At 36.1% G+C, this 17,403-nt stretch overlaps 1 protein-coding gene across 1 annotated transcript in view; it reads right to left on the minus strand.

Moving 5' to 3' along the window:
- LOC128735313 (uncharacterized) overlaps positions 1–16,188 on the minus strand; it is a 42,585-nt gene extending 26,397 nt beyond the window's left edge. Inside the window, exons 1-4 of the mRNA XM_053829803.1 lie at positions 16,155–16,188; positions 15,611–15,648; positions 15,425–15,523; positions 14,532–15,125 (exon numbers count right to left, since the gene is read on the minus strand). Of these exons, the coding sequence (XP_053685778.1) occupies positions 14,532–15,125; positions 15,425–15,523; positions 15,611–15,648; positions 16,155–16,188 (765 nt within the window). The remainder of the gene's footprint in view (positions 1–14,531; positions 15,126–15,424; positions 15,524–15,610; positions 15,649–16,154) is intronic.
- Between the last annotated feature and the right edge of the window lie 1,215 nt (positions 16,189–17,403).

The raw sequence follows: 17,403 nt of genomic DNA on the forward strand, positions 1-17,403 counted from the left end.
ATATAGGAGGCTCTTGTCAACGCAGTGGACCATTCTGATGCAATTTTGGAACAATCTCAAACTCCGGATACATCAGCATCAAACACCCGTCAACATTGCTTATAGGATGAAAGCATGCGCTTACGTACCTAGTTGTGGCTATCAGAAGTCTTGAATCAGAATGTTAGTAAATAACTTAACTGCAACTCTACCCTAAGTAAAATAATCGAAGACGTTTTACAACGTTCAAAGTGAAGTGTAGTTACGTGAAGTTAAGTGTAGTGGAATGACTTTATCTTTTCCTTATCGAATGCAGGTACGCGCGATAACGTCTGTTTGCCTCACTATTAGATCAGTTCCGGTTTAGTATTAGCACGGTGCTGGTTAAGCAAAACTGATGTTCATCAGTTTGCGCCGTACGTACCTTTAAAGTTCAGTCAATGAGTTTTCAAAAAAGTTTTATTTTGAACTAATATTCTGTTAATCTCGCCGAGTTCTTCTATTTTGTTATTGTTTCAGTGAAAAAAGTTCTTATATTACAACAGTAAAGACGAAGACAGGTTTCTTATCCTTCTCATCAATGTTACGCAATGTTATGCCTACATGATTTATACTATTTTTCAGATACAATGTTACTTATAGTATTAGTTTTTGCTTTGTGCTCCAGCACCCTACCGATGTCAGCAAGTCAATCGCATCTCAGCCAGGCAGATAAAAAAAAACAATTGGCACTCACATGTTAAAAAAAAAGCTCTTTTCTCAATTACAGGCTGATAAGGAGCTGGTTTCTGACAACAAAAATGCATACTATCCTATAGTAGAAACTGTTGGTACGAGCGCAAAGCTTTTATGGGATTTGATATATTCGGTAGTCTTCCTTATGCTGTTTTATTATTCAGTTATACTTCTCTCAAGTGTTCTTGGCATCTCACGATGGTTTTGTCTAGTATTATTACTTCTCGCGATAAGCTTTAAAAGGGAGATTTACGAATGTAATGAAACGCTTAAAGCGACTGCTTTGGCTAAATCGTACCTTGCTGATCCATCGTCGAGTCCATGTGATAAAACCATTAACAAATGGTGGTTTCAAGATGCATATCAATATCTAAAGAATAGAGTCACTGGTAAGGATCCACTGATAGAATGTAGAGATTATATTTTAGAAACAGAAGGTGTTAAATCTTGTGACCCCACAAAGGTGTTGACAAAGGTGATCGTCAAAATGCCACAAAATTTTATACACTATTTTACAAAAGGAATTTTTGAGATCTTCAAGGAAGGCATTGAGTCGGCCGGTTTTGTAGGGAAAATAATAATTCCACTGTTAGTTTTATTAGTTTTGTTTGTGTTGATTTCCAACGTAATTAGGATTAGCGTCCAGGGTTTTAATAATTTCCTTGAAAGACCCACGAGATATTTTACGACAGCATAAAAACATGAACAAATATGGCCATCAACCAACCAACGATAGCAACACCGTCTATTACACTAAATGTTAATGTTAGTTAATCAAAAATCATCAAAGAAATCATCATGCAATGAGCTTATCAACTTGCCAGCTCTAGTAAAGCATTACCCTCAAAATCGAATAATAGTTTTCTTCAAGACGGTTCTGTGCGTCGCCAGAATGACCCATCGCATGACAAGGACAAGAAGTGAGTCAAAAGTGGAAAGCTAAGCTACTCAAATCAAATGTTACCTTAAAATGTCAGTAGCTAGTCCTGATGGAAATATTAAAATTGCCAAAGCCAAGCCATTGGAGGAAGCGGACGAAAAAATTCCAAGTGATAATAATTGAGTGTACATGACAAGTGACTCATTTTTATGTTTAAATTTATAGATTATTATTTAAATTTCTTAATTTAAATTTCATGATTAAATGTCTTAATGAAAGTATCGCATGCATGCATGCAACTCTCTACAAAACTCTATGATCTACACTATTGCTAAGGTACCGAATTTGAACAATTTATTGGTTAAACCAATCAATTTTACTTTGAAATTACAAAATGTTTCGAAAGTTGGTTAGTTTTTAAAAAATATAGCAAAACTAGGCAGGTAGCTTTTTTTTGACTGGTTGTGACTAGGGCAATTCCATTAAGCAAAAAAGAAAATAAACAAATATAAAACGAAAATAAAATACTACAATCATTTATTAACGAAAAACACCTGAAGTGTAAAGTAAATTATCAGTTTCATAATTTTTACCTTTGTTATAGTATATAACAAAGGTTTAGAAATTGGTCGAAAAACACGAAACTGATCCGAAGCCCGGAGGGCCGAATCACATATACCAATGGATAGAGCTCGACGAACTGAGCAATGTCTGTGTGTGTGTGTGTGTGTGTGTGTGTGTGTGTGTGTGTGTGTGTGTGTGTGTGTGTGTGTGCAGCTCATTTTCTATCGTCTATTTCTCGGATATGGCTGAACCGATTTATGCGTTATTAGTCTCATTTGAAAGGTATTATTGCCTAGTATATCACTATTGAATTGCTTCGTGGTCTGATGTTTCGTTTAAAAGTTATAAGCAAAAATGTGAAAACTACGTGACACGGTTTTCTCCGGAACCACACAACCGATTTCAATGATCTTAGTACCAAATGAAAGCTCTTGCTAAATTATAAAAATTTTCAGGAAGTTTTATTGAAAACAAATAAGTAGTTTAAAAGTTATGCTTAAAAACGTGTTTTGACAAGGTAATAATTATCGCCTGTTTCTCAGAGATGGCCAAGCCGATTTATGCGCTATAAGTCTCATTTAAAAGGTAATATAGCCGGATAGATCACTATTGAATGGTTTTGCCTTTCTACTATATAAATATATAGTATAAAGGTATAGAAATCACTTGGAAAACCGGAAATGGAAAGAAGGTCCTGCGGGCCGAATGTTATATACCATTCGACTCAGTTTCGAAAACTGAGCATTTTCTGTGTGTGTGTATGTATGTGTGTGTGTGTGTGTGTGTGTATGTGTGTGTGTGTGTATGTGACGCTTTTAATCTCACTCACTTTTCTCGGAGATGGCTGGACCGATTTTAATGTTCTTAGTGTCAAATGAAAGGTCTAGGTGTCCCATTAGTCGCTATTGAATTTCACACTGATCGGACTTTTAGTTCAAAAGTTATGTATAAAAATACGAAAAATATGGGACTTCATTATCTCATAAGTCTCTTAACCGATTTGAACAAAATTGATTGCATATGAAAGAGGAGCCTTGCAAACCCTTAACTTTCAAATTTCATGACGATTGGACTTGTAGTTTGAAAGTTACATAAAGAAATGTGAAAAAATAGTATTTAAAACATATTTATGTAACATATAAGCATTAATTCAATGAAAAACATCACATATTTTATGATTATTTGAAAATTACTGCTGAGATCTATCAAACGAAACCGAGTTATTTAAAATCGGACGCTTCATTCAAAAGTTATTCAAACTTTAACATTTAAGCCCCGTATATTAAACCGTTAAAACGTGTGAAATCAAAACATATCAATCAAATGTTGATTGTATTCAATGTGTGCAATGTATGTATGTATGTATGTATGTATGTATGTATGTATGTATGTATGTATGTATGTATGTATGTATGTATGTATGTATGTATGTATGTGATGACAATTTGCAATTTTAAAATTTGCAATGAAATTCAAGAAAAGTGAGAAATATGTCAATTGTCTGAAGTTTTTGAAGCCTCTTAATGGAATACGAACTCTGAAATTAAAGAAAAGAAAAAACTTTTACCGACTAAATTCCACTATTTAATATTTATTCGCGACAGATACGTATACGCTTTGAAATAAGACACTGATGAAGCCTGCACGTATCGAACTACGTATCTGTTGCAAATAAATATTAAATAGCGGGATTCATTCGAAAAGTTTTTTCTTTTCTTTGATTTCAGATTTCAATTGTCATTTTCTTCACTTGCTGTTACTCACAATTGTACAAGAAAAGCAAAAAGCGAAGAAAAGCAGTTTATTTAAGCATGTAGGTATAGTGGTGTATAGAATCAAAAATACTAGTGAATTGATTTTTCCAAATAAATTTGTACAAATTCCAAACAAATTCTGCGCATCAATAGATGCTCTTTTCAATCAATAGATACTAGAGCTTAGAAATGTTATATGAAAAATAGGAAGTAAACGATGCACGGTAGAAATTTTGTAAGATTTGTTTTCGTTAGTGATATTTTAAAGGACAGATGTCTTATGTCATGATTCATGTTTTAATAAATAAATCAAAAAAAGACAAGCACTGGGAATCATATCGATCGTATTTCCCATTCTCAAGCATGTTTATGGCGCAGCTTTGGCACTATTTTTCGACCTCATCTTGTTTTCCTAACCCTCTAACATTGTTAAAACGATGCGATCAAGCTAATGACTATCTTTTCATGAAAGTACATTCAAAAGAAGCTTAAGTTTTGATTTTCATGCAAAAATAATTATCTGAAGGAGCGCTAGCTAAGAAATAGTTCCATTTCTCGTTTTCATATCTAATGCTCTATTCAGTATTTTTTTTCTAATTCAGATATATTGCAAAATTGAAGCCAAGCAAACTAGTAGTAAAATTTTGAGATTAATCATTTTGGTGTAGATATCCTTTTTCTTCAAAAGCGAAATATAATAATAATTTTTCTGAACTCTTGTTTTTCAAAGATGCTAACTTTTGAATGCATGGTATTAATATCAAAATATCAAAAAATCTGCTATGAACAAATACTTCATATTGTCAATTCAAAACAAGTTTCGTATGTGGCTCTGAAGCCCGAAAGTTAAGGCCGTCTGTAGACCCGTTAGAGGGTTAATTTCTAATTTTCTATACATATTCATTCAAGTCTGCAAAAATTATCTTTTGTGTTTACATTATTTTTCTATAAATATTATAGAACTAAATAAGGTGTTCATCAAGTAACATAAATGACGCTTACATATATTTACGCACCCAAGGAAAGAAAATATAATTATTCTACACAATACGTTGTGAATTTTACTGACAAATAAGGATTTTGAGGAATACGGAACGGATATTTTAAAATATAGTTTAATATAACATCTATACATCTACAATTAAGTTCCTGAGAAATTAAATAATGATTATTGTGGCAGTAGAAAGGCTAGGTCACGCCGCTAGGTGGATTAATTCGGGTTTTTTGATTGAACTTTTAGTTTGAAAGTTATGAGCAATTGAAATTACACGTTAAAATTTACAATACTTTATAGCGATTTTAACCAAGATAATTTATCTAGTTTCAATTGTTTTAGTATTAAACGAGAGGTCTTAACACTGCATATGTATTTACCAAATTTCATAAGGATTGGTACTACTGGTCAAAAGATATTTAAAAATGATTGATGAAATTTATTCAAGAAAACCTTAATGACCAAACCTTTAATTGAACTAAACCTTTAGAACAGAATAATATAGTAAAACCCGATTTAATCCACCTAGTGGTGAAAGGAACCTTTGTTATACGGTCTTACTTGCTATTTGAGATAGAAATCGATACGTCTTCGGAACATAATTCATCTATTGGTTAACGTTACGTAGTTCGTTGGTTTTCATAAAATTGTTGGAAATTGAATAAGTGTTCACAATTTGAACAAAATAGGAGCACTTATAAAATTTTATAGATCCTTTTTTCATGAAATTACTGAGTAAGGGTAAGTTGGTTGTTACTAATTTGAGTAAGTGCAAGTAAAAGTAAGTTGTAAGAGGAAATATTATTATTTAACACTAGCTGACCCGACAAACTTCGTATTGCCACAAATTAACCTGTGTTGTACATAAATCATGAATCTCGGATGATCTTTGTCACAATCTCGAGTTTTGCAAGCCCCCCAGTGGGCGGCGCTTCCGACGGCGGGTCACCGGCAACACTCGCGACCGTCTCGTCCTGAATGATCTAGTGTTACTATAGATAGTTTTTGTGGTCTTGTATTGACTAATGTTTTATGGAAGAGTCTCGAATTTCTCGAGTTCGATTAGTTTTTGAGTTTCGCAAAAATTTCTGTTTTATTTGTATGAGAGTCCATATCCCCCTACCACAGAGGTGAGAGGTCTCTAACTATCGTAAAATAAATTCAAGACTCCAAAATCTCCCACATGCCAAATTTGGTTCCATTTGATTGATTAGTTCTCGAGATAAGAGGAAATTTGCATTTCATTTGTATGGAAGCCCACCCTCTTAAAGGGGAGATGGGCCATAACTCGCTTTCTAAAGAAGAGAGGGGTCTCAATTCACCATAGAAAAAAATCTTGCGTCCAAAACCAATTACATATCAAATGTGGTTCCATTTGCTTGATTAGTTCTCGAGTTATGAGGAAATTTGTTTTTCATTTGCATAGGAGCCCCCCCCTCTTAAAGTGGGGAAATCCATAGAAAATATACCATACAAAATATTCTTGCCTACAAAAACACCCACATGATAAATTTGGTTCCATTTGCTTGATTAGTTCTAGAGTTATGAGGAAATTTGTATTTCGTTTGTATGAGAGCCCCCCCTCTTAAAAAGGTAAGGGGTCCTAATTCATCATAGAAAAAATGGTTGCCTTCAAAAACACATGCCAAATATGGTTCCATTTGCTTGATTAGTTCTCGAATTATGAGGAAATTTGTATTTCATTTGTGTAGAAGCACCCCCTCTTAAAGTTGGGAGGGGTCCTAATTCACCATAGAAAATATTTTTTCCTCCAGAAACCTCCACATGCCAAATTTGGTTCTATTTGCTTGATTAGTTCTTGAGTTATGAGGAAATTTGAATTTCATTTGTATAGGAGCCCCCCCTCCTAAAGTGGGTAGGGGTACCAATTCATCATAGAAAAAATTTTTGTCTCCAAAAACACCCACGTGCCAAATTTGGTTCCATTTGCTTGATTAGTTCTCGAGTTACGAGGAAATTTGTATTTCGTTTGTATAGGAGCCCCCCCTCTTAAAGTTGGGAGGGCTCCTAATTCACCATAGAAAATATTCTTGCCCTCGAAAACTTTCACATGCCAAATTTGGTTTCATTTGCTTGATTAGCTCTCGAGTTATGAGGAAATCGGTATTTCATTTGTATAGGAGCCCCCCACCTAAAGTGAGGAGGGGTCCCAGTTCATCATAGAAAAAATTTTTGTCTCCAAAAACACCCACGTGTCAAATTTGGTTCCATTTGCTTGATTAGTTCTCGAGTTATGAGGAAATTTGTATTTCGTTTGTATAGGAGTCCCCCCTCTTAAAGTGGGGAGGGGTTCTAATTCACCATAGAAAATATTTATGCCCTAGAAAACTTTCACATGCCAAATTTGGTTCCATTTTCTTGATTAATTCTCGAGTTATGAGGAAATTTGCATTTCATTTGTATAGGAGCCCCCCTTCCTAAAGTGGAGAGGGGCCCCAATTCATCATAGAAAACAATTTTGTCTCCAAAAACACCCACGTGCCAAATTTTGTTCCATTTGCTTGATTAGTTCTCGAGTTATGAGGAAATTTGTATTTAGTTTCTATAGGAGCCCCCCCCTCTTAAAGTGGGGAGGGGTCCTTATTCACCATAGAAAATATTCTTGCCCTCGAAAACTCTCACATGCCAAATTTTGTTCCATTTGCTTGATTAGTTCTTCAGTTATGAGGAAATTTGTATTTCATGTGTATAAGATCCCCCCTTCCTAAAACGGGGAGGGGTTCCAATTCATCATAGAAAAATGTTTGTCTCCAAAAACACCCACATGCCAAATTTGGTTCCATTTGCTTAATTACTTACTACTCGAGTTATGAGGAAAATTGTGTTTCTTGGTACAGCAGCCCCCCCTCTTAAAGTGGGGAGGGGTCCTAATTTACTATAGAAACTATTCTTGCCCTCGAAAACCTTCACATGCCAAATTTGGTTCCATTTGCTTGATTAGTTCTCGAGTTATGAGGAAATTTGTATGGAAGCCCCCCCTTTTAAAGAGGAGAGGAGTTATAATTCCCCTTTAAAAGAGGGGAGGGGTCTCAATTTACCATAGAATAAATTCTTGTCACCGAAAACACCCACATGCCAAATTTTGTTCTATTTGCTTGATTAGTTGTCGAGTTATGCAGAAATTTGTGTTTCATTTGTATGGGAGCCCCCCCTCTTAGTGGGGGGAGGGGTTTCTAACCATCACTAAAACCTTTCCTGGCCCCAAAAAACCTCTACATGCATATTTTCATGCCGATTGGTTCAGTAGTTTTCGATTCTATAAGGAACATACGGACAGACAGACAGACAGACAGACAGACAGACAGAAATCCTTCATTATAGGTATAGATATACATTGCCTAGTATAGGTCTAGTTTGTAGGTTTTTGACCTATGCATAAATTCCTGTAATGCCATTCTTTTTGATTGACAATTAATAAAGTTTTCTTAAATAAATTTCATCAATTTTTATTAACCTTCACGCTGTTGCATTTTGTACAACACGTGTAGGTTTTTGAATGCCATATTGTTATAAAGTTACAAATCGCTGTTTAACTAACGTATATTCTTCAATTAACTTGTTATGAGGAAAATGTCATAATTATTCAATGCATTAATGCTTTAAATTGTTGGGAAAATAGATCAGCATAAACTGACATCACAGAAACGAAGCAATCAGCATGTGAAGTGTACCGCAATTGATCCCAACTGGAATTTTCTCTCGTTTCTTCTTATGGAAAAATGGTGTCTGTATGCAGCAAAACTATCAGCAAATGTAAAATGTTTAAAATTTATCTGTTGGTAGTCGAGTAATTTGGAGTCAAAATTAAGGTATTTTTTATAATAAAAGTTCTACAGTACCTAAACAAACAAACATAGAGGTACACTATATTCAGCAAAGTTGTGTATTTTTACTATTTGTACAATTTTATAATACATGAAAAAGTCATACAACAATTACAAAAAGAGTTAAAATATAAAATACTGATTTTACAAATTCATAAACAATAAATAAGATTTTTCTATCTTCGCTGAATAGATAGAAGGTTACTGTGTTCAACAAAATTTCTTGTAATAATATGTTCTAAAACTTTGCAGAACACATCAATGTGTTATATTGAAACTGAAGAAAAATATTTTTTTTTATTTCACTTTTAGGGGGGTTAATCAAAATTTAAATTGCACCAGATGATAGAACTTTCAATTTCAAGAAATTCTTCCGAAGGTTTCATAAACCTAAAACCAAGTTTTTTCAGTCAAAACTCTAGTGCGCATGTCTTTTTGGCTTTGGGCCATTGTGCGCGCGAGTAACCGTATTACAAAGTTGGCGCGAGTGTTGGAGGGTTAATATCTTTTGATCGGCAAAACCGATTCTTCTAAAATTTTGCAGATATATTTGCAGCATTAAAATCTCTAATTTGATGCCAAAATAATTCAAACTAGATAAACTATCTTAGCTGAAATTCGTGTAAATTATTGTAAATTTTAATGTGTTGTTTTCAATTGCTCATAACTTTCAAATTAAACGTCCAATCAAAAAACAAATCAATAGTGATCTATTAGGCTATGTTACCTTTCAAATGAGACTAAAAGCGCCTGAATCGGTTTAGCCATCTCTAAGAAACAGGCGATAATTATTACCTTGTCAAAACAGGTTTTTTAAGCATAACTTTTAAACTACTTATTTGTAAATTTATAAAATTTATCCGAAAAATTTAGCCTTAACAAGAGCTTTAATTCGATACTAAGATCGTTGAAATCGGTCATTTGGTTCCGGAGAAAATCGTGTCACGTAATTTTCACATTTTTGCTTATAACTTTCAAACGAAAAGTCGGACCATGAAACAATTCAATAGTGATGTACTAGGCAATAATACCTTTCAAACAAAAGTAATAGCGAACAAATCCGTTCAGCCATCTTCGAGAAACAGGCGATAGAAAAGTTGCGCCCCGCACATACATACACACATACACACACACACACACAGACATTGCTCAGTTCGTCGAACCCTGTCGATTGGTATATGTGGCTCGGCCCTCCGGGCCTCGGATCAATTTCGTGTTTTTCGACCAATTCCTAAACCTTTGTTATAGTATAACAAAGGTAAAAATGTGTAATTTTGCAACGGATGTTTCTTTGCAGCAGTTAAATAATAAAATATAGCACATTTTCTTACACTTTTAGGTTGACCGTGAATCCACCTAATAGGGTGACACAAATTTTTGTTTTTTACATGCGTCCAAAAAAATAGCGTCTTCACAAAAATTCTAGAACACTAAAATAAGCAACTTTGCTGCATATAGTAACTATCTATCTCTTACTGGTTGCGAAATTTAATGATTTGTTTGAAGAAACCACTTTGCAATCAAGCAAAGCAAAGCCATGGGTGTAAACGTCCTTCAGAACTTGATCCTTCTTTATCGACAGACTTCGCAGCTGGTTATTAGAGTACAGGAAAATTACGGGGCTAGGGCAAAGATCCTATTAACTCTGTAGCGACACCGATCAGTCGAGATTCGAACATACAATGACTGGCTTGTTAGGCTAGCATTGTACCCCGAAGTTAACAGCCACTTTAAAATCAGTTCTGCTTAAAAATTCTGTACACGATGTTTTCATTGCTTTCCTATATTCTATATAATATAAGTAATTATATAAGTAATAAGTAATTTAGTAGGTTAAAATACACTCTGAAAATTGTTTATCGCTAGGATGCATATGGATGATAACTAGCACAGCGTTAACAAACAGTTGAATTAAATTCCGAAGACGTGTCGATTTCTTTATGATCATTTCCAGCTCAAAACGCTAAAAAAAGCCAGTTTTTACTCGACTATTTTCGATTGGAATTGGAATTTGAAGGTGAAAATAGTTTCTTTCTAAACCTAATATTTGACGAGCAGCATTCCATAAGGTCCAATGTGCAAATGAGAGATTCTCTTTGCGATTCGTCTCTTACGGTTATTACGGCGGCATAAATGCACTTGAATGCGTCTATTTTGCATGAAACGGTTACTGGTGTTATTGGAAAGCTTATCCTTTAGAATAATTGGGTTGAAATGTATTTATGCCGCCGTAATAAGCATAAGAGAAGAAACGCAAAGAGAATCTCTTATTTGCACATTGGACCTTTTGACATGTTGGTCGAGATTTCCAGGTTTATCTGTAAGTAAAAAATAAAAAGGTTTGACAAAACGGGTCTTTTTTTAAAAAGGAGGTACTACCACTAATCGTACCACTAATGGAGGTATCACGGCACCAAATTTAAGATTTTTACTTTCTGACCTAAAATGAACTATCTGACAAAATTTGGTTCAAACCCGTGAAAGTCGATTACACGGTTATCGGATACTTTGCATGTGTTGACTCCAATAGATAATTTTGAGATTTCACATCTGAATAACTTGAGAACGGCTGGGCCTAAGAAACAGTTTATATAAGAATTTAGTTCAAAGTGATGCGTATATAATTTGACTCTGTCAGTTTTATGAAATTTACAAATTCAAATACAAAACAAAAATAATATTTTAACTGAAAATGCCTATGTCAAATGACATATAAGATGGTATAACAAAGGTTCCTTTCACCACTAGGTGGATTAAATCGGGGTTTCGTCCAAATCTGAATTGCAATAAATGCATGTAAAAACTGGTAGTTCGAGATCTCAATATTCCATTTCAATAATTTCCATATTGAATAATTGATTTTCTGGATTTTTCATAACCGTACAATTTAACAGTTTCACAACCGGGGCGGACGCCAATTTATAAAAATTAATATAACATATTTTGAATGAAGGATAAACTCAAGAACGGCTGGACGGAATTACATGATTCTTTTTTCAGTTGTTGTGTTTTGGTCTGCGTCAGGTTTATATGTAAAAATAATAATGAAATTCTAAGCGAAAAGTTGGAAAAAAGCAAAAAACCGTTATTTTTTTATTTTAGGCTTTATCCAACAAATCCTTCAGAAATGTCGAGAGTACAACGTGCCCACGCATCATATTTTCGTGAATTTCAGAGCAGCATACGATACCGTTGAACGCGAACAGCTATGGCAGATAATGCACGAGTACGCTTTTCCGGACAAACTGACGCGGCTGATCAAAGCTACTCTGGAACGAGTGATGTGCTACGTGCGCGTTTCGGAGACACTCTCAAGCCCTTTCGAATCGCGCAGAGGGTTACGGCAAGGGGATGGACTGTCCTGTATGTTATTCAATATCACTATTGAAGGTATGATCCGGCGCGCGGGCATCGAAACGAGAGGAACGATCTTCAGTAAGAGCAGCCAACTCCTAGCCTTCGCAGACGACCTCGATATCATTACTAGAAACCTTGGGACGGCGGCGGAGGTAATCTACGCCAAATTAATGCGTCGAAAAACAAATATATGGTAGGAAGAGGCTCCAGAGAAAGCAACGTTTGCCTCCCACGGACTGTGACAATCGACGGCGATGAACTGGAAGCGGTTGATGAGTTCGTATATTTAGGATCTCTAGTCACCGCCGACAATAATACGAGTAAGGAGATCCAACAACGCATTCAAACTGGAAATCGAGCCTACTTTTCCCTCCGCAAGACGCTTCGATCGAGGAGCATGTGCCGTCGCACAAAGCTGACGATGTACAAAATGGTAATCAGACTGGTTGTCCTCTACGGACTTGAGACAGTAACTTTGCTTACGGAAGACATACGTGCACTTGCCGTATTTGAACGAAAGATGTTGCGGACTATTTTTGGCGAAGTACAAACGGAAAGCGGAGATTGGCGGAGGCGTATGAATCACGAGTTACAGGCCCTGCTTGGAGAGATTCCCATCGTACATCTGGCGCAAGTTGGGAGACTACGGTGGGTCGGTCACATCGCAAGGATGCCGGACGACTGTGCAGTGAAATCCGTTGTCTTCAAGAACCCCACCGGCACCAGGAATAGAGGGGCGCAACGTGCTAGATGGCTCGACCAGGTTGAAGCCGGCTTGCGTGTGTCGAGACGCACAACGAATTGGCGACGAGTAAGCCAAGACCGAGTACGATGGAGAGGAATTCTTGATACGACAAGAGCCACCCCGGCTCTCGGCTCGGTAAAGTAAGTAAGTATATAGGACTTTCCCCTACCCAATTTCGATCATTGCAAAGACTTAAAAACCTAATTATATTGTGTAAAAAGAACCGTAGAATCGAATAGGGTTTATCCCTTTTAGTTTAGGCAACGGTTAGTACTCAATTTATTCACCCAGCTTTCCCCATTAATTTGAAAATATTTTCGGCAGATCACGCATGAAGTGTTTTGGTTCATTTTCGTCGAGCTCATTTAGCCAGAACATTTTTGGATGGTCTCAATCAGGGCTGGTTCGATTACTATGACTCAATTTTGTATCATTTGACAGTGCCGTCTCAGTCAAGTAAAATTTGAAAAAGTTACATAAGAAAGATTGGTATAGAACTAGTTGTTATCTACAGTATTGCTGAATAAAGCTTTGCTATATCTTTTGCTCCAATGCTGCTACCCCTTTGGTAACCCAGTGAACGCTTATTTGTTTACCAACGGGGAAATAGGCCGTTTAGCAGTAATGTTAGAAGATACCGCTAGTTCTTCAAATCTGCCGTTCATAACTTTTTTAAATTTTGCTTGGTTGAGACGGTACTGTCAAATAAATCAAAATTGAGTCAAAGTGATCGAACCATCCCTTGTTTCAATATAACTCAAAACCATTCAAATATTCGCCAATCGAAGTATGTAATTAAAAAATTATTATCTACTAAAATTTGTGTTCATTTTGGAAGTGTTATTGAAGATTTCTGCTAATTTATTTATAGCAATCTGCCCTTTAAAATTTTAAAAGGGTCTTAACACAAAAATTTGTTAAACTTTTTTTTTAAACTTTGCTCAAAAATATTAATAAAAGCTTTATAATATAACCTTATAAACGGTTTATTGCCGGTATTATTTCATAATAAAGTTTTTTTTTAAAATAACAATCAGAAGAACAGCGTAGCTAGATTTTGCCGTAATGTACATGCAATTAATATCCAAGAATTTCAATCAGGATCGTGACGGTGGTGAGTTTCTTCCACCTCTAATGACGACTAACTTTAAACTAAAGCTTTAATTTGTTTTGTTTTAGAAAACATTTGTTGTAGTATCTGAGAATATAAAACAGCAGCTGGTAATAATCACAGTTTTTAAACAAAACTTTATAGATAGCTGCTGACAACGTATGTACTATGAATATAATGCGTAATTAACTTTTCCAAATCATATCTGCAACAGTTGTAACTCTCGTACGGTGGTTCGCTTAGTGGTTTCCCATACTTTTGAAATTGGTATCATTATCCTAACCTACGCTTCTACTGTTTCCAGAAAGTATCAACGCAATACAGACAATAGCAGTCAAAAACCTAATCTTCAGCAAGCATAGAAGTTGTAACAATGTTTTGCAAAATTGTTTCGACACAGCAGTGCTTTCTTATCGGAATAATCAACATACCTACCTGTCTCTAATGCTTGTAGGTATATCCATAGTTGAAGACGTGTTAATATAATATTCCGAACAATGAAATGAAATGGAGCGCAGTGTAAGGAATTTTGTGAGAAATGAGCAACAATGTAGATAGTAAACTTACCTGGAGATTCAAAAACAGCCCCATATGCATCACAGGACAATGTACCATTGTTACATTGATCAAATGCAACCGCTTCAGCCCCAGACAGCACGCTTCCAGTACCTCGTCTAGCAAATGGTTCGCCTCGTACCGTTCCAGCATCAGATCGACCAGCTTCAGTGTCTGCAGGTTCGGCAAATTGAGCATCAGCTTCTTGAGCGCTGCCAGCAGCTGACCGCCCGTCCCGAACAGTTTAATCGATTCCGGATCCTCACTGGAGGCCATGTTACACGGGAAGATATAATTTAGAGATTTAATTTTGGTCCCACAGCCGAGCCATTCCGCCGGGAACTTAGGCTTCTGGTTTTGTTCGATGGCCCACGATATAGTGGTCATAAATTGAAACATATTGTTAAACGAAAAGTCCGGTCGGAAGTCTAGTCCCCGGAACAGACTCCCGACGGATATCAGACAACACTGCATCCGGGCCGGATCCAGCACTGGCTGCCAGCCGGAATAGTAATTGTATTTCAGTCTGGAAAGCGTTCTATCTTCCACCAGGAAATTGGACCACACGTTCGGCAAGTAGAAGGCCCGGTACCAGCTGTAGCAGGTCTGCGCGAGGGAAACGAAAAATCATCTCATCAGCGAAATGGAATAAATCGAGCTCCCATCAGCACAAGACAATTTCTTGAAAATTTCGCATTCCATGAACCGGGATAAAGGAGTTCGCACAGTGGAATGAAATGACTTTACAGAACCAACACAAAAAAAAATTCAGGAAAATTCAATTTAAAAATATTTTACGTGCGATGGCATTCGTGACAGCAAAAAGTAGCGACAAAAATTATTCCGTTGAAGTGGCTACACAGCTTTCGTCCCACCGTGCAAAAACCGCGCTGGAAATATCTTACCAAGCTGGCGTAGTACCGCTCCCGAATGCTCAGGTGTGCAAAGATTCGCTCCATGATGTGATCCGGTAAATCACACCAGTGCGACTGGCCGTTAGTAAGCTCGTCATCGTCCCAGTCAGCATAGCCGGTTCTCTGTTTGTCCATTTTGGACTGGTCCTCCTGGAACTTGCCGCTGCTGTCCGGAGCATCCTCTTCTTGTTCCTCCTCGACATCAATATAACAAGCTGTAAAGAACATAAGAAACCAGAGAGACAATAAATAAGAAGAGGTGAGGATGTAAATTATGTATGAATTCATGCGAGACGATGCTTTTCTTTGCTGGTACCCTTTCAGGGCGGGTGCACTAGGAAATTGTGTGTCTGTGAGTATGTGTGCTGTGATGGCCGTAAGGGTCAGGTTTGCTTGATTGCCAGCAGTAAACTCCGGAAATGGATGGTCTTCTACTGGATGGTCTGATTTTCAGACGATGGAAACCTCGGACCAATTTGAACGAAGCCAAAGTAAGTGAGAAACATATTACCTACTTGTATCGAATTGGACAAATATATGTTGAAACAAAGAAATAATTTATTCGATCTTTATGATCTAGGTTGCTGCCACATCGTGAACGATTTATTTCCAGAATCATGCCATCTGCTCATATCTGGTACAGTGTGGAATGAAGAGAATTTTAAACTGCTAAAATATGCCCCCGACAATTATGGTGTGCCTACAATGGGGCATAGCTCACCTTTTGCTAAAAGTTTAATATCGTACACAATCATTAAGGTTCAAAGAGGCATCATTTAATCGTTTTTATTATATAAATGTTTTTATGTTCCAAATAAAAGTTTTGTTCATAAAATTGTATGTATTACGTTCCAAAGGATGGAAAGAATCAAGCGCGTATATTCTCATGAACATGAACATGAACATTTTTATTTTGAACCTAAAAAATGCTTTTGACATTGCAAAAATTAGTGACGCGTATTTGAACCTTACATCACAGTTTAATACAAACATTTTCAACAAACAAACAATTCTCCAAAGCAAATTTTCAAAACTTTCTCGGATAACGCTAATTTCAAAAATTTATATCTCTTAGATCCGCAATCATCGTAGAATAAAGCTACTTTCATAAAAAATCAACAATGCAAAAAAAAACTAAACACGTATGATCATATTTTCATAAAAAGTAGTCCACGTTTGGAATTTGATGAACCAAGCCTGAATTCGTGCAGATAAAAATAATGGAAAAATGATTTGAAAATCATACAAAACTGATGAGAAAAAAAATAAAAAAATGAAGAAAAATAAAAATAAAAATTGCTTTAGTTCTCGAGTTATGTATAAATGTGTGTTTCATTTGTATGGGAGCCCCCCCTCTTAGGGGTGAGGGGTCTCTTACTATCATAACATCCTTCCCAGCCCCAAAAACCACTGCGTGCAAATTTTCACTCCGATCGGTGCAGTTGTTTCCGAGTGTATAAGGAACATACGGACAGACATACAGAAATTGTTCTTTCGATGTTGAATGACGAGGGTGGGGAGGGTCTGGTCGAATGTTTCTTAATGTGGTTTTTTTAAACAAACTAAAGAAATTATGCGATTTAAGCGTTTTTACTTAAATTTTAGTAGTGAAAACTAAACCTATTCTTGCTTTTCATATACGCGTTATTTTTTTCATGCGAAAACCTACCAAAACCGAAACAAAATCCAAAGATTTTTTTGCCAATTTTTGGTCATTACGTTGTTTGAACTTCCCTTTCTGTCTGGTGCTAGAAGCGTTTATACTCATTTCTCTCCCTTGAAACCCGTAGGATTTTATACAAAATATTTTTATTCATACCCAACAATTTTTTTGCCCTCTGATCTTGAGAGCCAATTTCAAAGGGAAAACACACATTTGAACCTTTCGCTCCCCTTGTTCCCCTTCTCTTTTGTCAACCCCCCGGTGCTGATTCTTTTATGCCAAAATACATGTGTTTGACAAACGACCT

The sequence above is a fragment of the Sabethes cyaneus genome, chromosome 2 (assembly GCF_943734655.1).
Source record: "Sabethes cyaneus chromosome 2, idSabCyanKW18_F2, whole genome shotgun sequence".
Classification (NCBI taxonomy): Eukaryota; Metazoa; Arthropoda; class Insecta; order Diptera; family Culicidae; genus Sabethes; species Sabethes cyaneus.